Source organism: Nerophis lumbriciformis, linkage group LG02 (genome assembly GCF_033978685.3).
Source record: "Nerophis lumbriciformis linkage group LG02, RoL_Nlum_v2.1, whole genome shotgun sequence".
Classification (NCBI taxonomy): domain Eukaryota; kingdom Metazoa; phylum Chordata; class Actinopteri; order Syngnathiformes; family Syngnathidae; genus Nerophis; species Nerophis lumbriciformis.
Genome location: NC_084549.2, coordinates 36,675,001 through 36,702,500, shown reverse-complemented (window position 1 = coordinate 36,702,500; position 27,500 = coordinate 36,675,001). Strand labels below are relative to the sequence as shown.

Here is a 27,500-nt window from a genome sequence, read left to right as displayed (position 1 = left end):
ATGCGTTAAAATGTAATATCGGAAATTATCGGTATCATTTTTTTTATTATCGGTATCGGTTTTTTATTTTTTATTATTTTTATTAAATCAACATAAAAAACACAAGATACACTTACAATTAGTGCACCAACCCAAAAAACATCCCTCCCCCATTGACACTCATTCACACAAAAGGGTTGTTTCTTTCTGTTATTAATATTCTGGTTGCTACATTATATATCAATATATATCAATACAGTCTGCAAGAGATACAGTCCGTAAGCACACATGATTGTGCGTGCTGCTGGTCCACTAATAGTACTAACCTTTAACAGTTAATTTTACTCATTTTCATTAATTACTAGTTTCTATGTAACTGTTTTTATATTGTTATACTTTATTTTTTGTTCAAGAAAATGTTTTTAATTGATTTATCTTATTTTATTAATTTTTTTAAAAAGTACCTTATCTTCACAATACCTGGTTGTCCAAATTAGGCATAATAATGTGTTAATTCCACGACTGCATATATCGGTTGATATCGGTATCGGTAATTAACGAGTTGGACAATACCGGAATATCGGCTATCGGCAAAAAGCCATTATCGGACATCCCTAGTCACCATAATAGTTAAAGTGCATAAGGCAGATGGAGAACTGCTATAGTGCTAACGTCACAATTATTTTATTGTTTAATTATGTGATATATTTTACTGTTTCACAGTGTACTTGTATACTGATGATTGTTTGTGGTTTTTAAATGTTTATGTTTTATAGGTTTTGTGTAATTTTGCTCCATTCTGCCTGGATGCAGAATTACTGCTGTGTACACAACTATTTTACCTCTGGGTACAATTAAAGAATCCTTGAACCTTGAACCTTGAATTGCAAGTGTGTTAAATTGTTGTATATAATAACTGTGCTGCAGCAGGAAAATACACATCTCCCTTGGCCTTGTAAGTTAAAGTTCTGCTATTATTGCACATAGCTTTATTGCACAAGTTTTAGCATTAACATATGTTAAAAGTTAAAGTTAAAGTTAAAGTACCAATGATTGTCACACACACACTAGGTGTGGCGAGATTATTCTCTGCATTTAACCCATCACCCTTGATCACCCCCTGGGAGGTGAGGGGAGCAGTGGGCAGCAGCGGTGGCTGCGCCCGGGAATCATTTTGGTGATTTAACCCCCAATTCCAACCCTTGATGCTGAGTGCCAAGCAGGGAGGTAATGGGTCCCATTTTTATAGTCTTTGGTATGACTCGGCCGGGATTTGAACTCCCAACCTACCGATCTCAGGACGGACACTCTAACCACTAGGCCACTGAGTAGGTGTTTTACACATGAAAAAATGCACCAATAAAGCATGCATAAGTGTATCTATACCTATAAAATATTGCACAAAATAAGAATACAAAACTTTTAGAATAGAAAAAGAAATAAAAAATCTACAGAAAGCAATCCCAACAGGCACAATACATTGATACAGCATTGATCATACCGTACATACTGTATATGTACTCTAAAACTGACTTCGAAACAACATTGCAAAATATTAGTATTTGCAAAATGAGACAACGTCAATGTCTAACGTTGGTCAAATCAACGTCACAACTTGACATTGAATAAAGCGTCGTCAAAAATTATGTTGTTTCAAAGTTGTATGATATCGGTTGGGAAATAACCAAAATTCAAAAGATCAAATCAAGGTCAGAACCCAACATTAAAAAAAAAAAAACATGTTTCAACGTTATGTTTGAGTTACTCAACATCAGGACATAATTCAACAAGTTGTTAATGTTGTTTCAATGTCTTGTGTCTTCTGGAATATAACCCTATTAGAACCAATGGGGGCTTCACGGTGGCAGAGGGGTTAGTGCATCTGCCTCACAATACGAAGGTCCTGAGTAATCTTGGGTTCAATCCCGGGCTCGGGATCTTTCTGTGTGGAGTTTGCATGTTCTCCCCGTGACTGCGTGGGTTCCCTCCGGGTACTCCGGCTTCCTCCCACCTCCAAAGACATGCACCTGGGGATAAGTTGATTGGCAACACTGAAATTGGCCCTAGTGTGTGGATGTGAGTGTGAATGTTGTCTGTCTATCTGTGTTGGCCCTGCGATGAGGTGGCGACTTGTCCAGGGTGTACCCCGCCTTCCGCCCGATTGTAGCTGAGATAGGCTCCAGCGCCCCCCGCGACCCCAAAAGGGAATAAGCGGTAGAAAATGGATGGATGGATGGGATAGAACCAATGGCACGTATATCTAGTTTTATTATATCTTTATATACAGTATGATCTTGTCCCAGACGATGACGTACCACGTACAGTATAATGCATCACATCGTTACCCAGCAGTCAAAAGACTTTAAAACAACGTTGAGAACTTTTATTATATCCTGACTGGTGTTGTCCCGATACCAATATTTTGGTACCGGTACCAAAATTATTTCAATACTTTTCGATACTTTTCTAAATAAAGGGGACCACAAAAATGTCATTATTGGCTTTATTTCAACAAAAAATCTTACGGTACATTAAACATATGTTTCTTATTGCAAATGTGTCCTTAAATAAATTAATGAACATACAAGACAACTTGTCTTTTAATAATAAGTACACAAACAAAGGCTCCTAATTTAGTCTGCTGACGTATGCAGTAACATATTGTGTCATTTATCATTCTATTATTTTGTCAAAATTATTAAGGACAAGTGGTAGAAAATTAATTATTAATCTACTTGTTCATTTACTGTTAATATATGCTTACTTTATCTTTTAACATGTTCTATCTACACTTCTGTTAAAATGTAATAATCACTTATTCTTCTGTCGTTTGGATGCTTTACATTAGTTTTGGACGATACCACAAATTTAGGTGTCACTCCAATACCAAGTAGTTACAGGATCATACATTGGTCATATTCAAAGTCCTCATGTACCCTGAGTTTGTAAACATATTATAAGTTTAAAAAAAACGAAAGAAGATGTTGTGATACCAAAAAATATCGACGTAATCATAGTAATATCGACGAGATACGCTACTGTACTTGGTATCATTACAGTGGATGTTAGGTGTCGATCCACCAATGGCGTTTGTTTACATTGTCACGCCGGTGAGCTACGGTGTGTAGTGAAGCATGTTTAGCTATTCCTCGTCCTGCAGGGATGATACTTGGAAGAAACTTACTTTATTTGTCGCCATGGAGACGAGGATTAGTGATTTAGAAGTAGCTAAAACACTGCCGACTGCAAATGGACGTTAGCCGCTAGCTAGCTAGCCATGTCTTAAAGCACCTCTTTCTGAGGGCATTTCAGTGTTATATCTTCACCTTTATCGTTAGTTTTTAAGCCAAAATGCGTCCGTTCTCCCTTTTCTGTCTACACACTGTGTCTGCTTGTAAGTACTCCGTGATTGTGTGCCGCTGAGCATGCTCGTCTGCTTGTAAACCAGCAATGACACGACGTGATAACGCCGAGAGGGGGGGGGGGGGGGGGGGGGTATAGGCGGTATAGTACCGAATATGATTCATTAGTATCGCGGTACTATACTAATACCGGTATAATGTACAACCCTAGTCCTGACATTGAGCAACTCAAACATAATGTTGAAACAACATGCTTTTTGACAACGTTTATTTAATGTCGGGTTCTGATGTTGATTTGACCATTGAATTTTGGTCATTTCCCAACCAAAATTCTACAACACAAATGCAACGTTGAAACAACATTGTGGTTAGAGTGTCCGCCCTGAGATCGGTAGGTCGTGAGTTCAAACCTCGGCCGAGTCATCCCAAAGACAATAAAAACGGGTCCCATTACCTCCCTGCTTGGCACTCAGCATTAGAATTGGGGGTTAAATCACCAAAACGATTCCCGAGTGCGGCCACCGCTGCTGCTCACTGCTCCCCTCACCTCCCAGGGGGTGGAACAAGAGGATGGGTCAAATGCAGAGGGTCATTTCACCACACCTCGTGTGTGTCACTATCAGTGGTACTTTAATTTACAAATGCAACTTTGTTTCAAAGTCGGTTTTAAAGAACATGTATGTATAATCAACGTTATCCAAAAAATATGCCCTCAAGCTAGCGAAAATGTCCCAAAAAAAAAAAAAAAAATCACAATTCTTTGGAGCTTCTTTGCAAGAGGAAAATGGCCAGGGCTCCCACTAAATAAGGATTATGGTGAGTTGTATTTTCCATGCACTTATTTGTGCTGTGTTTATCTGCCACATACATGTCCATGGAGCAAAAAAAAATTGGGGGACTCCTGATTTAAAAGACAATTAAGGTGCAGGCATATCTGCAATATCCTTTATCTTCTACTTATAGCAATCAAGTCAAGGATTCATCTGTGCTGGGCATGCGGCACTTCTGCTCCACTGTGTGCACATTTGTCTTTACTGCAGTAAAAGCCCCGACAGCAGCAACCTGCCCTGGGACGCTAAATAAAACCCTGCTGGCTTTGCTTGGAGGAAATCTGCTGAGTTGACATTTATTGGATGCATGGTAATTGCTACATTGGCGACAATTTAGTACAACAAAGTCAGCGGTGACACTGATGAGGTGAAAGGGAATTATTATAATATTTAAAAAAAAAAGAGGTAACAAAACAGTCAGCAATAATATTAGCAATACTGAGACACGTGCTTACCGGTGTTTGCTGGTAATAATCCAGTGTTGTGATGCTCGTGTGGTCTTCTCACTGGGACCTGATGGCTTCTGTCTACCAGCGTCCTGTCAGCACACACACACACACGCACACACACACACGCACACGCACACACACGCACGCACGCACACACACACACACACACACACACACACACACGCACACGCACACGCGCACGCACACACACGCGAGCACTCAACAAAGACTACTGTCGACTTGTCAGCAAAGACAACTGGCCTTCATATTAAGAGCTTGTATATATTTATTTGTGAAAAAAAATCAGTGAAAATATAATGTAACCCGTGTCTACAATAATAAAATACAGCATATTTAACAAATGTATGTACGTGTATGTGCTGAAATACAAACTCTAGGTACGTGTTCTGCATTGTGTTTGCAAATAGTAGTTTTAATTTGAAATTTCCTACCGCAAGTCCAAAGTGGTTACACTTCCGCCAACTCTGGTTCGCATATAAACAGTAGAAAATAAAAGTTCTGGGTTGTTTACATGATTGACAACTGGGGTTGAATGGTTAAATACGACATGTCAACATGACGCATTGATGTTGACACTTTGTGGGAGATTCAAATGAGAAAGGTACACAAAGTGACTCTGGAGCGCCATCACCCGATCAAAGTTAATTTTGCACAATGTTAAAAAAGTTGGAGGAGACAAAATACCCTCATTTAACATGTTTTACTTTTATGTACGTGTGAGTTTGATGAAATCTAATCTGGAGAGATATAATATGAGTCCACATGTGATAAAATGACAAAACAACAGCAATCATATTGTGTCACACATCTCACATTGTATTTTAATTATTTTTGGTTCATTATTTAGAATCAATTAAAATGACTATCTCAATTGTTTCTGTTCCTGCATACTGACTCGTTAAATGAAAAATGAACGCAATATCTTTGATTGTAAGTGCGTGTGTGTTTGTGCTGTAAAGTAGACACATATATGGTTATTATTCATTTTAGGTATTGTTTTTCATTTGTACTGCACTGATGGATGCCATTTAGCCCTGACAAGGACAGTAAAGGGATTATATTCTATGCTTTTTATTACATATTTTGTGTGTTTATGTTTGTCCATCATTCCAATGTATGCATCACTGCAACACACACGAAGAAAACTCAGATTGGACACAGGCCTTGATGCACATCACCGCTGTCGACGTGGGACAGGAGGAGCAGAGTTTGTGTGTCTTTGAGGAGGTCTTTGAGGAGGTGCTCGAGTTGGGTAAGAGATGTAGCGCTCATGCAACTTGTTATCTGAAACCCTATAAGACACAACAATGCTTGTTATTAAATGAATACCTGCTTGCTGACAATATATGTGTATAGTGTGTGTGTGTGTGCGTGCGTGCGTGTGTGTGTGTAAGCATATTCTCTCTGTGCTTGCTTGGGTTTCCAAAGCTATGTCTACACTAAGCCGGGAAACCCCTTAAACAAATAATTATTTAGCCTAAGCATAGTGTCAGTCACACTAAACCATCGATTAAGGTTCCCCTCCTTGGATAATTTTTTACATGGGTAAGTGCGGCGTGTATTTCTTGAATTTCCGACTCTTAGCTCTGTATGGACTCATTGATCGTTTACAAACTGAGTTCGGAGAGGAAGTGATGCCAGAAAGACAGCCCCCCACCCAGGAAGTGACGTCAGAAAGAACGCGCCACAGCCAGCATCATAACAACCCGTTCGGTAACTCGGCGGCAACCACTAGAAAGATGGAGGCGTGTTTCTCCTTCTTGTACATGTACAGGCACTTTTAGAAATCACACATCAATACCTTAAGAGAAGGAAACGTGAAATTGCAGCTATTTAGGATACAACACATCTCAGACGGCAACATAGCAATGTTGAGCGACGGTTTTGGATAAGTCCTAGAAGAACAGCAGCCGGGTGGGATATGTTTGTCATTGAGTGTGTTGTGTCAGAGGAATGGCAAGAGAACTTTCGAATGTCCAAGTCAGCTGTGATTCTACTTAGTGAAAAACTTTGTCCAGTTGTCGAAGGAGAGACAGCGACAATGCGGGCTCCCGTGGACAAGGGAAAACTACTAAAATAATGAATACATTTGGACTGGCAAAGCAGACTAGATAGATAGATAGATAGATAGATAGATAGATAGATAGATAGATAGATAGATAGATAGATAGATAGATAGATAGATAGATAGATAGATAGATAGATAGTACTTTATTGATTCCTTCAGGAGAGTTCCCTCACGAAAATTAAAATTCCAGCAGCAGTGTACAAAATTGAGATCGAATTTAAAAAGTAAAAAGTAAACAATGTGGGTATAAATGGAAACAAAATAGAAAAATATTACAATAGAATAAATATACAAAGCAACAATGAGAATAAAAATATAACAGTAAAATAAGAATATAACAAGAGAAACTAGGCAGTAGTGACCAAGTTATGAAAAAGTATTGCACTGTTATTGTTTTGCATCCCCTGTCATCCTAGTACTCCCCCTTCCCCCCAGAGAGGAGTTGTACAGTCTAATGGTGTGTGGGATAAAGGAGTTTTTTAGTCTATTAGTCCTGCACTTGGGATGAAGCAGCCTAGCACTGAACAGGCTCCTCTGGCTACTGATAACGGTATGCAGAGGGTGACTGGCATCATCCAGGATGCTCACTAGTTTTTCCACAGTCCTCGTCTCTGCCACCGTCACCAGTGAGTCCAGTAGACTATCAGTTATTGTCCGCGATGTATGTCAAGCGATTACTCAACGTCTAGTTTTGTACTCCATAACCATTGTGAAGCCATGAAGTGGTTGTGGCCGTCAAGTACGACCACCAATTTCAGCCTACAAGCACAGTGTGCTGTTGATGGTTGTTGTAAAATCTTCTTTATCACATTGTTTACTTTCACACGTCCATTAAAGATGTGATTCATGTATGATGGCTCAGGTGTGATTCACTATGATAGTCTAAAAGCTGCTGATGGTAAGGCAAGCAAGGTTTACTGTTAAAAGAAATGTGGCAATAGTCTACATTGAAACACAGCATGGATACACTTCCAGGTCAGAGGTGACTATGACGCGCGCATGTTATCGCGCATGCATACTAGGTCGCGTTGCGGCGGCGGACAGAGGGGGAGGGGGTCTTATACGTATATGTCAAACTTTTCCATTGATATCCCCAAACTGAAAAATATTGGAGATATAAAATATATTGAAGTATGTTGGGGTCTTGACTTGCGATTAGTCAAGAGTCAGGGTGTCTAACTTCTTTTCATTGTGAGCCACATCTGAGGTGGCCTGAGACTGCTGATTGTAACTGTTGCCTCATCATATTATTATCACAGAATTACTCCTGCAGTTGGTCTATGAATAAATTTAGCAAATGATAAGCAATAAAGCATACGTCAGGAGGACTGATTACTTGGATTCGGCATGTCTTATTCGAGTGCTCGAGCCTGTGCTGAGTCTGCAACCGAACGTGACGTCTCGTGCAACAAAAGTATCGAAACATGATTTCACGTTTTTGACACATGCCAGATTGGGCGCGATTTCCCCTTCCTTCAATGTCCCCACCAGCATTTGCTCAAACAGCATTCAGGTTTTGGCCTTCACTTCTTTTACACTGCCATATTGCTGAAACATTCCTGAATTTGTGGATTATTTCGAGTCATTCTGTTATAATGTGCGGTTTGGATTAATGAACCGCAGGAGGAGGAATCGCATCAATTAAATAGCATGTTTATTGGATACAGTATGTTCTCGTGAGGTTAACAAGCGTAAACAAATATTTAAATATTGTGGACATCTATTCATCTTAGAACCATTCACACCGGCACAAAACCCACTCCCAGTGAACCATAACACAAGTCAGTGACTACATTCTGCTCCTGAATTCTGATAGATTTCTAGTTGCCAATGACATATTGTTTTGTTTAATATAAAATTATTTTTCCTGTACTTGCGTTACTCATACACAGACTGACCTTTGTGGATTGCGTGGAGGAATTATGGGTGGCGTTAGTGGAGCAGTATCGGAAATCCGTGGAGGTCGAGATGGAGTCGGGAGGTTTTCTAAAGAGTCCTTGGACAAAACAACATACTTCATTCTGTAATTTCTCAAAGCTAAATCATTTCAATATACATATGGTCCATTTAAGTTAGAGATAGTCAACAACTATAACATCTTACTGTAAAATATTAGTACATCGCATGAAAGAGATGATGTTAACAGACCAGGATTTTTCTCACCTCCAAATCAGGCTCCATCCCACTGCTGTAGCTTAAGTTGCTGTGTGTGCTAAGTCGGTTGCTCTCAGTACCTAAAAGTTCAGTTCAGTTTCAGTTTATTTCGAACATGCATATGATACAATGTTTACTTGAACACAAAACAGATCATCTGAAGTTTAATTGTGGCTCGTGTCGATGGTCAAGTCTTTGAACAAGAACACTTCACCAAATATGGAGAGAAATAGCTGAATGTTACAAAAAAGACATGGTTGTGCAATGTGCCTATCAGCAGAATGAGAAGCATATTGGGGCTAAGCATGAAATATCTATCATATTGATGTAAAAGTTCAAACACATTTTTTTTAATGAAGATAATGGGCCTGAGCTACTAAGATCTTATTAACACGTACTAAATAGAATGTGCAAACTATAAAATTGCTTGTACTATTAGTGAGCGTCTTGTCTTTACAAACCCCATTTCCATATGAGTTGGGAAATTGTGTTAGATGTAAATATAAACGGAATACAATGATTTGCAAATCATTTTCAACCCATATTCAGTTGAATATGCTACAAAGACAACATATTGGATGTTCAAACTGATAAAAAATTTTTTTTTGCAAATAATCATTAACTTTAGAATTTGATGCCAGCAACACGTGACAAAGAAGTTGGGAAAGGTGGCAATAAATACTGATAAAGTTGAGGAATGCTCATCAAACTATTTGGAACATCCCAAAGGTGTGCAGGCTAATTGGGAACAGGTGGGTGCCGTGATTGGGTATAAAAACAGCTTCCCAAAAAATGCTCAGTCTTTCACAAGAAAGGATGGGGCGAGGTACACCCCTTTGTCCACAACTGCGTGAGCAAATAGTCAAACAGTTTAAAAATGTTTCTCAAAATGCAATTGCAAGAAATTTAGGGATTTCAACATCTACGGTCCATAATATCATCAAAAGGTTCAGAGAATCTGGAGAAATCACTCCACGTAAGCGGCATGGCCGGAAACCAACATTGGATGACCGTGACTTTCGATCCCTCAGACGGCACTGTATCAAAAACCGACATCAATCTCTAAAGGATATCACCACATGGGCTCAGGAACACTTCAGAAAACCACTGTCACTAAATACAGTTGGTCGCTACATCTGTAAGTGCAAGTTAAAGCTCTACTATGCAAAGCGAAAGCCATTTATCAACAACATCCAGAAACGCCGCCGGCTTCTCTGGGCCCGAGATCATCTAAGATGGACTCATGCAAAGTGGAAAAGTGTTCTGTGGTCTGACGAGTCCACATTTCAAATTGTTTTTGGAAATATTTGACATCGTGTCATCCGGACCAAAGGGGAAGCGAACCATCCAGACTGTTATCGACGCAAAGTTCAAAAGCCAGCATCTGTGATGGTATGGGCGTGCATTAGTGCCCAAGGCATGGGTAACTTACACATCTGTGAAGGCACCATTAATGCTGAAAGGTACATACAGGTTTTGGAACAACATATGCTGCCATCTAAGCGCTGTGTTTTTCATGGACGCCCCTGCTTATTTCAGCAAGACAATGCCAAGCCACATTCAGCACGTGTTACAACAGCGTGGCTTCGTAAAAAAAAGAGTGCGGGTACTTTCCTGGCTCGCCTGCAGTCCAGACCTGTCTCCCATCGAAAATGTGTGCCGCATTATGAAGCGTAAAATACGACAACGGAGACCCCGGACTGTTGAATGACTGAAGCTCTACATAAAACAAGAATGGGAAAGAATTCCACTTTCAAAGCTTCAACTATTAGTTTCCTCAGTTCCCAATCGTTTATTGAGTGTTGTTAAAAGAAAAGGTGACGTAACACAGTGGTGAATATGCCCTTTTCCAACTACTTTGGCACGTGTTGCAGCCATGAAATTCTAAGTTAATTATTATTTGCAAAAAAAAAAAAAAAAAAGTTTATGAGTTTGAACATCAAATATCTTGTCTTTGTAGTGCATTCAATTGAATATGGGTTGAAAAGGATTTGCAAATCATTGTATTCCGTTTATGTTTACATCTAACACAATTTCCCAACTCATATGGAAACGGGGTTTGTACTAAGACTGCATATAAAATTCATAACGAGTGCAAAAAGTGGTGCAGATTGCCTTGTTTTAATAGGGATTTTGGATAGATCGGATGTGCCCATGGACACACTCATTTCCCTACACCTTTATGTTATCATGCTCTCCAACCTGTGGTGTTTTGCAATGTTGTTGACCAAGCAGTACACATATATAATATGTAACACACTTTCTGCAATATAAAATCGGAATATAGACAACAAAACCTACCTTTAGAATGCTGTTAGTGCACTCAGGGAAGAGATGTAATGTGTGTCTGCATCATTCCAGATGCACCATCACAACATCAAGTATTAAGTATTAAAGTCACAGTTCAGTTAATTTGAAGTACAGTAAAATACAAGTAACATAACATTCACAAAAATATAAATAAATATGAAATATCATATATTATAGGAGTTATTATCATGATTATTCTTTATGTTGGAAAAACATAATGTTGGTGTTTGGGGGGTGATGTCATCATGTAATTTGTAATGACATTTTCTAACAGGCTAAGTAAACATTATCCATATATTTAAATGGGTGGCACGTCCCGCCTGAACAACGGCAAGAAATGTTAGCACTCCACGAAAAAGTGTTTCGAGACTCTAGCACGATGGTTAGCTGTTAGTCCTGCTCGTTCGACTTCAAGGAGATATGCAAAACAGCATGTTGTGCAGGTGTCCACACTGTCGCCATCTAATACCACAGTGCGGTCCTTAAAGGGGAACTGCACTTTTGTGGGGGGGAATTTTGCTATGCCGTACTGTTGCCACTTCATTGCACAGTTAATGGTCCATCCATCCATCCATTTTCTACCGCTTATTCCCTTTTGGGGTCGCGGGGGGCGCTGGAGCCTATCTCAGCTACAATCGGGCGGAAGGCGGGGTACACCCTGGACAAGTCGCCACCTCATCGCAGGGCCAACACAGATAGACAGACAACTTTCACACTCACATTCACACACTAGGGCCAATTTTAGTGTTGCCAATCAACTTATCCCCAGGTGCATGTCTTTGGAGGTGGGAGGAAGCCAAAGTACCCGGAGGGAACCCACGCAGTCACGGGGAGAACATGCAAACTCCACACAGAAAGATCCCGAGCCCGGGATTGAACCCAAGACTACGCAGGACCTTCGTATTGTGAGGCAGATGCACTAACCCCTCTGCCACCGATATACTCACACTGTCCACAAGATGATGGAAAATATGCAACACTCAGACTGTTAGATATTTAAAGGAACTATGAAAAACCCCGCGGGCCATGCTAAGCTCATGATGTTTCGCAGGGCGAACTAAAGATTCCGGTGGGCCGCATGTAACTCACAGGTTGGACACCCTGATTTATGAGTTAGAATTCATTAAACAAATAAAACATATGTGTTCTTGTCTTGTATAAGGATTGTCAATGATGGGCTTGATTTGATATGCACCGGAAACAGTTCTTCAAATGTTGATATGGCTGACGATCCCCCTCATTCAATCAGGGTTTAGTTAAAATCGTGATGGTGATTAAAACTCAATTAACTGTGTAGCCCTGCGACACATCTTACCTCTATTTGTCAATCATACACTCACTGATCACATCATACAAATATGCACCACCTCTTCCCCGACAATGATCTGTTGCAGCTGCTGGTCTTTCAAGTGGGAGAAGTTTTTTTTCAGCTATTCTCTGAACACGAATACAGTCTCAAATAGCAGATAAAATATTTTAGGTGCTAGATTTTACAAAGAAAACGTCACTTACAGGATTGTAAAATTCTCCACATCCCTATTAAAACATGCCTTGTTTTAATAGGGATTTTGCATAGCACGGCTGTGCCCATGGACACACTCATTTCCCTACACCTTTATGTTGTCAATGAAACTTGAAAAATGCTCTGGCAGTGTTTTATATTTCAAGATCGCTGATTCGCTTATTTGGCTGTCAGTCAAAAAAGGATTCAGCCTCAGACAAATCATCCAGTCATCCTGCAGATACTCAGGCCAGCCGAGGTCGAGCCCACTTATCATAAACTTCCAGAAACGCTGAGTGTCCTTGAGCAAGACAAAGCCGAGCATTTATCCCATGATTGTCTAGTTTGGCTGTAGTGAAACGACCCACTCTATGCTCCTCCATTAAAGTCAATGGACGCTCGGCTTCAACACTTTGACGTTACCACGATGAATGAGAAGAAAGTCGCTCCAGCTGTCGCAAAAGTAGGTGATTCTGAACAAAAGTTAAGGCATTCTAGCGCACATTTAGTCACCCACTTTTTAAAATATATTTTAGGGGAAGCTGAGCTTCCCTTACAGTCTTAGAGCAATCGCCAATGACAATGATGTATCAAATTATTGTAGTATTATTATTCTCTTTGTATTGTAGTTTGCATGGGTGGAGAACTGCACTGAATAGACACACACAGACATACTTTTTAACATTATGCCCCTCCAATGCAGCTTGATAAGATATAAAAAAAAAAGTGAGTGAATTATATTTATATAGCGCTTTTCTCTAGTGCAGGGGTCCCCAAACTTTTTGACTCGGGGGCCGCATTGGGTTAAAAAAATTTGGCCAGGGGCCAGGCTGTATATATATATATATATATATATATATATATATATATATATATATATGTATATATATATATATATATATATATATATATATATATATATATATATATATATATATATAATGCAGTGACGTGCGGTCACTAGAAGCAGGTGAGGCGGGGCCTCACCTTGCCATCATGGAAAGAAAAAAATTTAAAAATAATTTTTTTTTATTAAATTGTTATATGTATCCAGTGATTATACTATAAAGTTATTTTCCGTTTAACTTCACCAGTTTTAGATTATTTTTATTCAAAATCGCTGAATTTTCACATTTGCCGTTCAAATACTGAGAAGAGATCGTGCGGTGATCAGCAGCCAGTTGAGGCACGTCACTCAATTGTGCCTCACCATGGATTGTGGATTCGACTAACTGCTGGCCTGCTGTGCAGTGAGACCGTATTGCTATATGAATTATATTATACATTTCCATAGTTTAGTTAGCTGAGGTATATAATGTACAGTGTATTTTGTCAACAACTGTATGTGTGTAACGTATTTCTTGTGCTGAGCAATCATAAAACTGCTGCAAAGACGCACTGGCTGAGGCTTGCGTAACCCCGCCTCCTGGTGCCGGTTATTGCACCTCCAACGCAGACTGAACCCCCCGACGGGAGCGCCACACCAACCAAAGCCCAAACCCAAACCCTCCACGTGCAAGACCGAATCCACCCAAAAAAAGTCACTTAACAAGAAGCCAAAAAGTGCAAAAACAACATTGCTCGCGCCGGAGGAGCCGTGAACGACTGCAGGGACACAACATTAGGTACACCTGCAGACTGCAGCACAGATTTCATATTTCATTCATTCACAACTCCTCCAACACGAACACCACTGTTCCCGCACTTATAAGTAAAGGTAAGACCATAATAACGTTTTTTTTATTAAATGTGCTTTTTCGTGTGCTACAGTTTGTATGTGTAAAGTTAAAGTTAAGTTAAAGTACCAATGATTGTCACACACACACTAGGTGTGGTGAAATTTGTCCTCTGCATTTGACACATCCTCTTGCTCATCCCCTGGGATGTGAGGGGAGCAGTGGGCAGCAGCGGCGCCGCGCCCGGGAATAATTATTGGTGATTTAACCCCCAATTCCAACCCTTGATGCTGAGTGCCAAGCAGGGAAGAATGCTGGTATGAGCTTTTAAACATAACCCGTTAACTGCTGCCAATCAAATGGTGAATAAGATACTCTTTAGGGTTCATATGTTTGTAAATCTGACTGTGATGAAGTCAGTGCCTCACCAGTCATGAACCTCACCGCACGTCACTGATATAATGTATATATACATATATACATTGTCTTTATAATCCGTTTTGTCATTTAACATCAATTAACATTGACGTTCATCAACATTTAACATTGTCACATTATCGATAGGAAAATTCATTTTTAGACAATATGATTTGCCTCAGCGGCTAGGAGACACCGAGAGTAACAAGCGGTAGAAAATGGATTAGAAAGGAAAGACAAAAAAAAAAAAAAAAAATTAAAGAAATAAAAAAAAATTAAAACAATATTTTTTAACTTGGGACTTCCCGTGGGCCAGATTTTGGATGCTGGGGACTGGATCCGGCCCGCGGGCCGTAGTTTGGGGACCCCTGCTCTACTGACTCAGAGCGCTTTACATAGTGAAACCCAATATCTAAGTTACATTTAAACCAGTGTGGGTGGCACTGGGAGCAGTTGGGTAAAGTGTCTTGCCCAAGGACACAACGACAGTGACTAGGATGGCAGAAGCGGGAATCGAACCTGGAACCCTCAAGTTGCTGGCACGGCCACTCTACCAACTGAGCTATACCGCCCGCAAAACAGTCAGACTCACTAGATGTGCTGGAGGTGCTTCCCGTCTTCCAGCTGCCTCTTTGGATGAACTGAGCTGAGTTGGAGGAGGATGGAGGCCCCATTCTGGAAGCTCCATCATAAACAGCACACTCATATGTCACAGTGGATCCCCAAAAGGAGTTTCTCTGCAGTGGAGCACTGATCTCATAGTCTGATAGGACAGACATCAAATGTTCAATCTGTAGTATTTTGTCCTTCTACTCCACATAAAGACACAGCATATATTTACCAAGATCCTTTCCTCTCTCATTGTGACGTCTGTTGATGCTCTGTCTTAATCTTCTCAAGTTATCCTGGGGAAAAACACATCAAACTTGTAATTGCATATTTAAGCACTGCACGTGGAAAACAAATTCATATCTTCACCTGCTGGTAACGTATGGAGCTGGCCCTGCTCTCATTGTCCAACTTCCAAGCTTTGAAAGCTGAGACAGCTTCATCCACGGTGATCTCGCCCACCTTGACCCTCTCCTGCAATGTTATGAGCTGCCTCTGTCCAGGTGTCTTCATCCCAGCAAATGCATCATACACCGTTGTGAGGGTGTCTAATGCAGGCTGAGCTGCAGGTACGTAAATACATATGTTATATACTACAGTCGTGGTCAAAAGTTTACATACACTTGTAAAGGACATAATGTCATGGCTGTCTTGAGTTTCCAATCATTTCTACAACTTTTATTTTTTTGTGATAGAGTGATTGGAGCACATTCTTGTTGGTCACAAAAAACATTCATGAAGTTTGGTTCTTTTATAACTGTATTATGGGTCTACTGAAAATGTGACCAGATCTGCTGGGTCAAAAGTATACATACAGCAATGTTATTATTTGGTTATATATCGATTTTATTGATAAATTAGACGATTTTATTGATATATTAGACAATAAAAAAATAAAAAATAAAAATAAAAATGTTTCTCTCCTCTTGCTCATACTTTTTGCCCTCAGGGAACTTTAATCAATCAATCAATCAATCAATCAATCAATCAATCAATCAATCAAAGTTTATTTATATAGCCCTTAATCACGAGTGTCTCAAAGGGCTGCACAAGCCACAACGACATCCTAGGCTCAGATCCCACATCAGGACAAGATAAAACTCAACCCAATGGGTCTGCCGTAGCCTCCACCCTCCCCCTTATTTCCTTAGCAGAGATTCACACACCTAGCAAAACATGGCTGATGCTGACGCTAACAAGAGCGAGACGTTTATTCCAAAGAAAAGAAAAGTGTTGTCAGTAGTTCGGTTTTGCGGCAACAGCCTTGGAACAAATGACTGCATGCTGCAAAGTTTGTGTTAAAAAGGCAGTAGCATAAAACATTCCTGCATCTGAAAATGAAGGCTCCAGTTGAGTGCGGGAAATGCAATTGTTTACGAGGCGAACAAGACCGTAACAACAAACAAACGCCGTCTAAAAAGTACTTACTGTGGTGGAAGGCAGTGTACACACTGGACAAGTTGCACCGCCAAGATGTGTGTATGAAAAAGCCTGTGTTTATCCACTTACTAAACTATAGTCCTCTGAATGTTTTACTCGATTATTCATGTGCATATAATGAACAATACTACATTTTACTTATCCATCCATCCATTTTCTACCGCTTGTCCCTTTTTGGGTCACGGGACATTTTACTTATATAAGTATTTATTCAAGACAGAAGTTTTAAGTTATTAATCTAAATGTTGGGATTGATATTTATTTGCATGCAATGTGCAATGCAACATTTTTGTATTTTATTCAAGAGAGAAGTATTGCTTTCCAGAGGAAGTTCTTAATTTAGTTCTTTGAAAATAATTCCATAATAAGCACAATTTATATCTGGTCAAAAATTACAACATCATTCAAATTAGAATTTTGCTAAGAGTAAAATGCAGTGTCATTTCATACTACTATTTTTTGATCAAATCAAATAAAAACGCGTTTTGAATTATCTTTGACATTTGTCATTTGAAACAAATCGGAAACAATTGTAAAAAAAAAAAAAAAAAATTAGATTTATTTTTTAGGCCATATCGCCCCAGCTTATAATGTTGCATATAGCGTTTATTTTAATGCATAGGTGCGTATAAGCGTGTGCACCACTGGTGTAACTTTGTTTTTGTTCCACACATGTGCTGAAAATAACTTACCAACCTAATGTCTGTTTATAGCGATTCCTGAAGACATACACTCTAAATGGATAGGGCTCCCTATTTTGCTCGCTTAAGAGAGGCCATCCTCTGCGCACCATTTTAGTAGATCAAGTTTGCACGTGTTTTAAATAATACATGCAAACCTTTAGTAGATCAGGCCCCTTATGTTCTTTCTACCTTAGAGGTTCCACTGTACTGAATCGATTTACCTTCCTGATACAGTTCCAAGACTTGGCTTTGGGATGTAACTTTGTCTGAAAAAACTGTCAAAAATACATGTTAGTGGTGTAATCATGGTATTTCAAAAAGTGAAAGTGAAAGTATTTGTACCTCTTGAAATATATGTTACAGACTTTTCAGGCTGAGGTTCAATTTCAGGTCTGGGTACCGGGGCTGGTGGACGCCACAGGACTGCTGCATTGTAGCAACTATTTTCATCTACAGTATCATAGATTTCTTCAGTAGAGATGTTGTATGTGTCTAACTCTATGTCACTTTCATCCACTTCATTCTGTTTGTTGTTTTCCATTTGCTCACGTTGACGTTTCTCTCCTTCTTCCTGGAATACTCGGTTTTGAGGTTTTGCTGAAAGATTTTAAAAAAAAGATACGGTACACATTTTCTTTACAACACCGCTATTAAAGAATGCCATTTTTAAGGTTGTTTACCTTGAAAAAATGTTCTCAGCATTGCTTCCTCTGAGTTTTCTCCTACTGCACTCATTACTTCATCTTTGGGAACATCAGCAATACCAGTTTTGCAACTATCTCTCAAGATGCACAATTGTATTGATATGGACAAAATGTATTCATAAAAACAACACAAGACTTACATAGATCATCTGCACACTCAGGGTTTATGCCCAACATTGACACATACATGTCATTAGGACAATCTGAGTCCTTTGTAGTAGACATATCTTCATAGTCCTCGGTGCTATTGTCTTCTTCATCTTCAGTCTGAGACTTGAGCATGTCTGTCGTCTGCTCCATTTGTAAGGAGACAAGACAGGGTCACAGGAACATATCCATAAAAAAACACTCGTAATAGTTGCACTTACGACAAACTCATCAATAAACTGTCTGAGATCTGAGAAGCCACTCTTTTCTGCCAGCGTGTTTGGGTAATCTCCATTCTTATTCATCACACTGTAGGCCTGCAGCGCTCCGGGAATGTGAAGGAGGAAGCTGGTCAGCTTCTTCAAGCCGTACTTTGCAGCAAAGTGGAGCAGCGTGGGAAGTTCCTCATCACGCTTATCTAAAGAGAACCGGGTTAATTTGAGTAATTTGTAGTAGATAGCCAACATTTGCAATGCATCTTTAAACAAAGACCTAAGCTCTGCTCAGGATAAAGTGGTAGTCAAGGTTGAAAAAGAGTCATATTTCTTAAGCAAACTTTTTTCTTCCTACGTTAAGGTAATTTTTAGTGTGGCATGTTGGTGTTTGCCGCACCTGCCTTGTGATTATTGGGTGGCATCTAAGAAAGCCTATTAAGCCTAGTGGTTGGCTGGCATACGCAGGTTCACGACCTGTGTGAAGTTGGCCCCCCCACCTTGTCCGAATCTCCCCAAAACTTGTCCCAGTTGTTTGTGCTACGTTTTTGCTGCAAAGTGTTTTGTTTGTGTTCTTACGATTTTTAAGTTATTAATGTTGTCTGGTTTTAATGGTATTAATGTGTTATTATTCATAACCGCCCATCCAACCATGTCAAAATTTCCCCAAACGTGTCCTATAGTAGTTGGAATTACCGTATTTTTCGGACTATAAGTCGCAGTTTTTTTTCGTAGTTTGGCCGGGCTCCAGTGCGACTTATATATGTTTTTTTCCTTCTTTATTATGCATTTTCGGCAGGTGCGACTTATACTCCGGTGCGACATATACTCCGAAAAATACGGTAGACCAAATATGTATGCAGCAAAGAATGGTTGGGGGGGGGGGGGGGGGGGGGTGATAATGACTCATAATTAGTTAATAAATTACGATTTAATAACTTCAAAACTACAAAAGTTAAACCAAAAGCGCAAACCAGCACAATTGTAGCATCAACAATTGGGACAAATTTGTGGAGATTTGGACAAAGTGTGGGGCCAACTTTGCACAGGTGAATATAGTTGTATAGCCATCTTTTCGAGCCTATATGCAAGAACCGACTCTTTAGCACGCCAAAGGTGGCCGGTACTAACTGTGATGGAATGATCCAAACACAAGAAAATGTACGTTGCAAGAAGTTATTGCATAGGAGGTATATTGATTTGTTTTAGTGTATTCTGGCTGCAAATCAGCCCTTAAGTCAACCAGCAGCTCAAAAATGGAAAACCTAGACAAAAAAGCTAGAAATAGAAGATATGTCTGTGCTATTTTTAGTCTGTCAGTAAATATGTTAACACACACACAGAAGATTCCCTCCCTTCATTGTTTGCCATTGCACCACGCCTTTTTCTTGCCACTATGGCCATTTTTACACAACTAAGCCAGTTTGCACGCACTTTCCAAACGTAAAGATGTTTGTCACCCTATTTTAATGCTGTAGCTCTTCCTTTATTCAGGAGGAACTGACCGAACTAGCAAGAATTGACTGCACTCACATGTTGCCATATTGCACTCCTCTATCTGTTCAATTCCAAACATCTGAAGACCAGGTGCAGGCATCTTGGATTTGAATGAATCAGTTAGAATGTTGTCCAAATACTCTGTGGAATTAGATGTCATGTTGAAAGCCTGAAAGCAAAAACAAAACAAAAAGAGGATTATTGTTAAAGCAAACAGTAACATCGCTGAGACTCTAATTAAGACTCACCTGACAGAGAAAATTCATGGGATCAGCAGCGTTTTCCAGACACCGACTGACTTGTCCCATACTGGTATAGAACGTGATGGAGTTTAAGTTTATGCGTGATCGGTTAGCGCACATAGTGAGTGATACCACCCCTGCAGGCATTTCTAGAAGGGAAAACCAATCAAGAACTTTAGTCGATAGAAACCAAAACTTACCTAATAGTACATCAGCAGGAGGTTCAACAGACTCTGACTGTGAACCTAAAGCCTGAGTTGGTTTACCCAAAGATGGGAAACTCTGAGTGTTGGGTTCCAGAACAGCTGATCTTAGTTAGTTCAATCAATCCTGAGTAAGTTGTCACTGAGTTAAGACCAAAATAAAAAGCCATGATCAATGGAGCGCTGATTATATGATTCACCATAGCAACTAAGGACAGAAAATGTAACTGGAAGTGAAAGCATTGATGTTTTATGCTAAGTATGAACACTTTTTTTGAATGAAAAGTCATACAGTAAAATAATATTGGACTGAAGTGAGTCTATGCATAGGTTTTAATGCAGTAGTTTATCCATCTAACATTTAATTACATTTCAGGCCCTGCGCTAAGGTGGAATAATTATTAATATGAAATATAAAATCATTTTATTTATAAATAGTATGTAGTCAAATCTAAAATATGTACCTTAAAATAAGAAAAACAATTTGCCATTTCAACTCATGTTGGGAAGACATTTTACTTCTTGTAAGTAATACAGCTCATATATTAACAATAATGAAATACCAAAAAAAATCTAATATTCCATACCAAGGTTAAAAAATATTGTACTTATTTCTTTTTTGCAAATTATATATTTTATTCTTAACAGTTTACTTGACGTTAGTAACAAATGAAGTACAGTAATATTCTCATGAGAATCAACGGTCTCCACAGTGGACATTTTTGCATTAGTATCGATTACGCCACGGTTCTCAGTAGGATATAGCACCGACTTTACTTATGTTTACAAAAATAAAAATAACTAAATGTATGTTTTTCTTTCTTTATTTTTTTATTCAAACAAATCTAAAAAATATTTTAAAAAATAAATCAAGGATTTGTTTTAATTGCTTCATTATAGATGTTTTCTTTAGCAGTCTTACATAAGGATGTAATGATGATGATTCCCTCATCTCACGGTTTACAAATTCAGAGTTTTCACTTAACCTGCTTTCTGAAATACTTCCCAGAACTGGTTATGTTATTTGTTTATGATTTTATTGTGTGAAATCCTGATTACTGTCATAAAAAAAAGCTGTCCAATGACAACACTACACTAAAATAGATACGTACCAGGTGCGTTCACACGTATTGTGTACTCATTCACAACAATGCCTGGAACTCTTTTTGTTGGTTTATTTGCAGCGCTGAACTCGACTTCTGGTGCTGTTAGATCATCCACTTTGTGAGTCAAGATGATAAAAATGCTCTCCGCCACCTTAGAATAGAACAGACCAGTATCAGTATGAGATTTACAGAGCGACCTCTTCTATTTCCTTAAGTCTCATGTTGTAATGACCACAAACTTACCCCACACAAGACTTGGGTCGGTTGGACAGTGAGGCAGGTGATGTGTGAGTGTGGACTCATTTCCTCCGTTGCTGAAACACCCGCCGTCACGTGTTCGTCACCCTTCAAGTTGGCTTCCTGAACGTCTGTTGACATCACTTCCTGTGTATTTTCTGTGGGGGTATCTTCATTTGCGGTTGTAGGTGTAATATGGAGCTGTTCTGAGGCTGCACATTTCTTCACATATTCATCCTGCAGCCTACCTTTAAAGAAATAATACAAAACCCAAAACCAGTGAAGTTGGCACACTGTGTAAATCGTAAATAAAAACAGAATACAATGATTTGCAAATCCGTTTCAACTTATATTCAATTGAATAGATTGCAAAGACACGATACTTAATGTTCGAACTGCAAATAATCATTAACTTAGAATTTAATGGCAGCAACACATTGCAAAAAAGTTGGCACAGGTGCATTTTTACCACTGTGTTACATGGTCTTTTCTTTTAACAACACTCAGTAAACATTTGGGAACTGAGGAGACCAATTTTTTAAGCTTTTCAAGTGGAATTATTTTCCATTCTTGCTTGATGTACAGCTTAAGTTGTTCAACAGTCCGGGGTCTCCAATGTCGTATTTTACGCTTCATAATGCGCCACACATTTTCAATGGGAGACAGGTCTGGACTACAAGCAGGCCAGTCTAGTACCCGAACTCTTTTACTACGACGCCATGCTGTTGTAACACGTGGCTTGGTATTGTCTTGCTGAAATAAGCAGGGTTGTCCATGAAAAAGACGCTGCTTGGATGCAACATATGTTGCTCCAAAACCTGTATGTACCTTTCAGCATTAATGGCGCCTTCACAGTAATATATCCCCATACCATCACAGATGCTGGCTTTTGAACTTGGCGCCTCTAACAGTCCGGATGGTTCTTTTCCTCTTTGGTCCGGACAGAGGACACGATGTCCACAGTTTCCAAAAACAATTTAAAATGTGGACTCGTCAGACTGCAGAACACTTTTCCACTTTGCATTAGTCCATCTTAGATGAGCTTGGGCCCAGCAAAGCCGGCTGTGTTTCTGGGTGTTGTTGATAAATGGCTTTCGCTTTGCATAGCAGAGTTTTAACTTGCACTTACAGACATAGCGACAAACTGTAGTTACTGACAGTGGTTTTCTGAAGTGTTCCTGAGCCCATGTGGTGATATCCTTTACACACTGATGTCGGTTTTTGAAGCAGTACCGCCTAAGGGATTGAATGTCACGGTCATTCAATGTTGGTTTTTGGCTTTGCCGCTTACGTGCAGTGATTTCTCGAGATTCTCGGAACCTTTTGATGATATTATGGACCGTAGATGGTGAAATCCCTAAATTCCTTGCAATAGCTGGCTGAGAAATTATGTTCTTAAACTGTTTGACAATTTGCTCACGCATTTGTTCACAAAGTGGTGACCCTCGCCCCATCCTTGTTTGTTAATGACTGAGCATTTCATGGAAGCTGCTTTTATTCCCAATCATGGCACCAACCTGTTCATGATTAGCCTGTTCAGCTGTGGGATGTTCCAAATAAGTTTTTGATGAGCATTCCTCAACTTTCTCAGTCTTTTTTGCCACTTGTGCCAGCTTTTTTGTAACATATTGCATGCTCCAAATGAGCTAATATTTGCAAAAAATAACAAAGTTTTCCAGTTCGAACGTTAAGTATATTGTCTTTACAGTCTATTTAATTGAATATAAGTTGAAAAGGATTTGCAAATCATTGAATTCTTTTTTTTTTTAATTTACGATTTACACAACGTGCCAACTTCACTGGTTTTGGGTTTTGTAAATCAAAAAAGCACATTTACACCAAGAACAAAACTTTCTGGCCCAAAAAAGTCACACTAACAATTCTTGAGACCACCTTTACTGTAGCTTGGACAGCATTCATTTGCTGTGTCATCGTTTCCACAACATCATGCAATGTCATATTGTCACATCGTTATTTGACAAATTAGATGTTACTCACTGCATCAGTCACGTTTAAATAACTTGTTTGCTGACACATAATCACCCATGCAGTGTATTATTTATTATTAGAGCATCTTAACCAGAAACAAGGTGAGCTATATCTTTTTACGGCCAGGCCTTGTCGGAGTCTTTTGGGAATTGGGTTTAGAGTGGAGGCCTGCTTAGCCACCTCTTTTCTCTCTCTCTCGCTCCTTTGTGGGTTTGCAGGTCCCACACCTGCATCTCCATCCATCTATCCATTTTCTACTGCTTGTCCCTTTCGGGGTCGCGGGTGGTACTGAAGCCTATCTCAGATAAATTGGGACTTATCAGCTGGAGGAGCGTTTTTTGCACGTGTTTGTTTTGTTAATTTATGTTAGTTTTGTCGTTTTTGTTAATGTTGTCCTCACATTTGTTATAATAATTATTATTTTGTGCATTTTTAACTTCAGTTTCGACCCCCTTTTGTCGTTGCAACCCTGAGCCAGCCGCAACACTTCTATCTGTTTAATTTATCCCTGCTTTTAGCAGAGCTCCAAACCAAAATGCATTTCATACAAGATTTAACAGCAAAACCTAATACGTTTGTAAGATACAATAGTTCCATCATCATAACAGTGGTCGGGCTCATCTCCAGGGGTGACAAGGCTGCCTACAGGGAGGAGGTCCTGAAGCTGACGGCCTGGTCTCCGGAGAACAACCTCGCTCTCAATACCAGCAAGACCAGAGAGATCATCGTCGACTTCAGGAGGAGCAGCACCGACCCTGCCCCCCTCTACATCAACGGCGAGCGTGTGGAGAGGGTCCACACCTTCAGGTACCTTGGAGTTCACATCTCTAACGACTTTTCCCGGACAGTCAACTCAACACCACATCAATCATCAAGAAGGCTCAGCAGCGGCTACACTTCCTGAGAGTCCTCGGGAAGTACAACCTGAAGCCTGACCTGCTGCTGACCTTCTACCGCTCGTCCATCGAGAGCCTGCTGACCTACAGTATTACAGTATGGTACGACAGCTGCACTGCAGCAGACAGGGAGAGGCTGCAAAGAGTGGTCAAGACGGCTCAGAAGATCATCGGCCGCCCTCTCCCCTCTCTGATGGACATCTACACCTCCCGCTGCCTCAACAGAGCCAGTGCCATCATCAAGGACAGCACCCACCCTGGCTCTGACCTGTTCCACCTGCTGCCCTCTGGGAAGCGCTACAATTGCATTAAAACCAAGACAAACAGGCTAAAGAACAACTTCTTCCCCAGGGCCATAACCACCCTGAACGGACTGCCCCATTGTCCCTCATAACTGCCTTCTCTTCGGTGCAATAACTCATTCCACCAACCACCCTGTTTTTTTCATGTAGATATTCATGTATATATTCATTTCACCCACTGTATAGAGTCTACATTTGTACAGAGTGTATAGGGTCACATTTGTGCAGAGTGTATAGGGTGTACATTTTGCACAGAGTGTATAGAGTGTACATTGTACAGAGAGTAGAGTGTACACTGTTCTCTTCCACACCTTTCTTTGCACTTCTGTATTTTTATATATTTACACATTGTTTTCTTGCATGCACACATCGCACTGTATGGAATGGCCTCAATCTCGTTACCCTGCGTAATGACAATAAAGCTGATTCTGATTCTGATAACACGTTTTGTGAAAGATAATTGCTTTGAACGTTTAACGTTGTTGGCAAAGTTTGTAGTGTCGTAGATCTGCACTGAATCCTACTGAAGGGTATTTTGGTTTCCGTTTTTCAAAACATGAAAGTGGCAAAATATAAAATGCAGCTCTGTGTATGATGCAGTGCAGCTCTACTTCATTGCAAATTAAAACCATAACGTGGACGTGCGATCAAAGTAGGCAGTCAAACACGGAGAACAAAACAATAAAAATAAATATTAATATTTGTCCATTATACTGTGTTATAACTGTATTTTCTGTATGACGATTATCAATTTTTTCAACATTTACTGGAGTAAAAATAAAAACATTTGCACAAAAACTTATGAGGCTTTTGGGCATTGTGCCGCTTCTCGTTTTTGCGTGTGTGTGTGTGTGTGTGTGTGTGTGTGTGTGTGTGTGTGTGTGTGTGTGTGTGTGTGTGTGCAAAGCGAAAAAGGCTGAGGGCATGGCTTACTGACTGGTCTGCTGGTCCGCAATTGGATTGAAAAAAAAAACATTTATTTTACCTTTTTTTGTCTTATGCCTCTGGTTGAGAACTTTACTTTTGGTCCAAATAAGAACATCCAACTCGTTGTGACGTTACAGCGCAGCCAGACTGCAAAACCTCGCAAACAGAGGTCTCCAAAACTGTGTGTAAGCTCACGTCCAAATGCATGAACTTCATGATTTGATGCTTTGTCATTTTTAACACGAGTATCCAACATTGTAACAACTTTTATAAGTCAGAGGAGATGAAATTCATCATTCTGTAGGGCCTCTTTTAGACAAAACAGAGGTGATCATGCAAAATACATTTTCATGGAAGTTACCGGTAGATAGTGCTGTTTCAGATACAAATATAAGAAAGACTCCAAATATTCTATTTGTTTATCAAAGCAAATACATGAGATCAATAAGTTTTTGTCTTAAAGAGCAACCTGTATTGACAGTAATTAGAACAATAATTTAAGTTTAAAAAAACAAACATATATATATATATATATATATATATCTATACATATACACATTTATATATATATATATATATATATATATATATATATATAAATATATATATATATATATGTGTATATATATATATATATATATATATATATATATATATATATATATATATATATATATATATATATATATATATATATATATATATATATATATATATATATATATATGTATATATATATATATATAAATATATATATATATATATGTGTATATATATATATGTACGGTATATGCAAAAATATATACATATATATATATATATATATATATATATGTGTATACATATGTATACATATACATACATACATAAACATATATATACATACATATACATATATATATACATATATATATATACATATACATACATATACATATACATATACATATATATATACATATATACATATATATATATATACATATATATACATATATATATATATATATATATATATATATATATATATATATATATATATATATATATATATATATATATATATATATATATATTTATAACACCAAAATACAAACAAAGTTTGCGAGTAAATAGATATGACCAAAAATCTCAGAGAGATACCCAAGTCATTTTGAGCGATATAAGCAAGCCAGTCACGTGATTTGTGCTGTCCCCAGGGGGACCACTGTTCCCTTCGCCAAACAATAACACTCCAAATCTGCAAATCATGCAGACTATTTGAGAGCCAACAACAATTACATTGGGACAAACGATTATCCCAGAACCTTATGTTTTTTATCCTGAATATAAGGAGGGTGAGCCACACGTTTGAGAAGCTGTGTGATAAGCAGATCCAGCTTAGTGAAACACTAAAGCATCATGTAGCAGTATTGCTAAATGCTGAACAAGAAATACAAACTACGAACATAATACAATTATCACTTACTGTAGAATGTTTGCTCTCACTGGGATGACGACAGATAGGTTGTTCTTATTTCTCGTTTTGATGAAGAATTC

The 27,500-nt window shown here is 39.0% G+C and overlaps 2 protein-coding genes across 6 annotated transcripts in view; both read right to left on the bottom strand.

The window, feature by feature from the left end:
- The window catches only part of LOC133607387 (sorbin and SH3 domain-containing protein 1), a 129,393-nt gene extending 124,638 nt beyond the window's left edge, over positions 1-4,755 (bottom strand). For 3 of the 4 annotated variants that reach the window (XR_009815409.1, XM_061961945.1, XM_061961955.1), the window contains exon 1: positions 4,627-4,755. The gene's annotated coding sequence lies outside the window, so the exon portion shown is untranslated. The remainder of the gene's footprint in view (positions 1-4,626) is intronic. The other variant, XM_061961968.1, reaches the window with a different exon arrangement.
- A 133-nt stretch (positions 4,756-4,888) lies between these two features.
- pik3ap1 (phosphoinositide-3-kinase adaptor protein 1) overlaps positions 4,889-27,500 on the bottom strand; it is a 40,048-nt gene continuing 17,436 nt past the window's right edge. Inside the window, exons 3-17 of one of the 2 annotated variants that reach the window (XM_061961924.1) lie at positions 21,854-22,095; positions 21,617-21,761; positions 20,308-20,450; positions 20,096-20,228; positions 18,572-18,768; positions 18,344-18,494; positions 18,180-18,242; positions 17,842-18,096; positions 17,721-17,774; positions 15,746-15,939; positions 15,609-15,672; positions 15,360-15,530; positions 8,873-8,943; positions 8,608-8,705; positions 4,889-5,933 (exon numbers count right to left, since the gene is read on the bottom strand). In XM_061961924.1, the coding sequence (XP_061817908.1) occupies positions 5,816-5,933; positions 8,608-8,705; positions 8,873-8,943; positions 15,360-15,530; positions 15,609-15,672; positions 15,746-15,939; positions 17,721-17,774; positions 17,842-18,096; positions 18,180-18,242; positions 18,344-18,494; positions 18,572-18,768; positions 20,096-20,228; positions 20,308-20,450; positions 21,617-21,761; positions 21,854-22,095 (2,099 nt within the window). In that variant the 3' untranslated portion in view covers positions 4,889-5,815. The remainder of the gene's footprint in view (positions 5,934-8,607; positions 8,706-8,872; positions 8,944-15,359; positions 15,531-15,608; positions 15,673-15,745; positions 15,940-17,720; positions 17,775-17,841; positions 18,097-18,179; positions 18,243-18,343; positions 18,495-18,571; positions 18,769-20,095; positions 20,229-20,307; positions 20,451-21,616; positions 21,762-21,853; positions 22,096-27,500) is intronic. The other variant, XM_061961933.1, reaches the window with a different exon arrangement.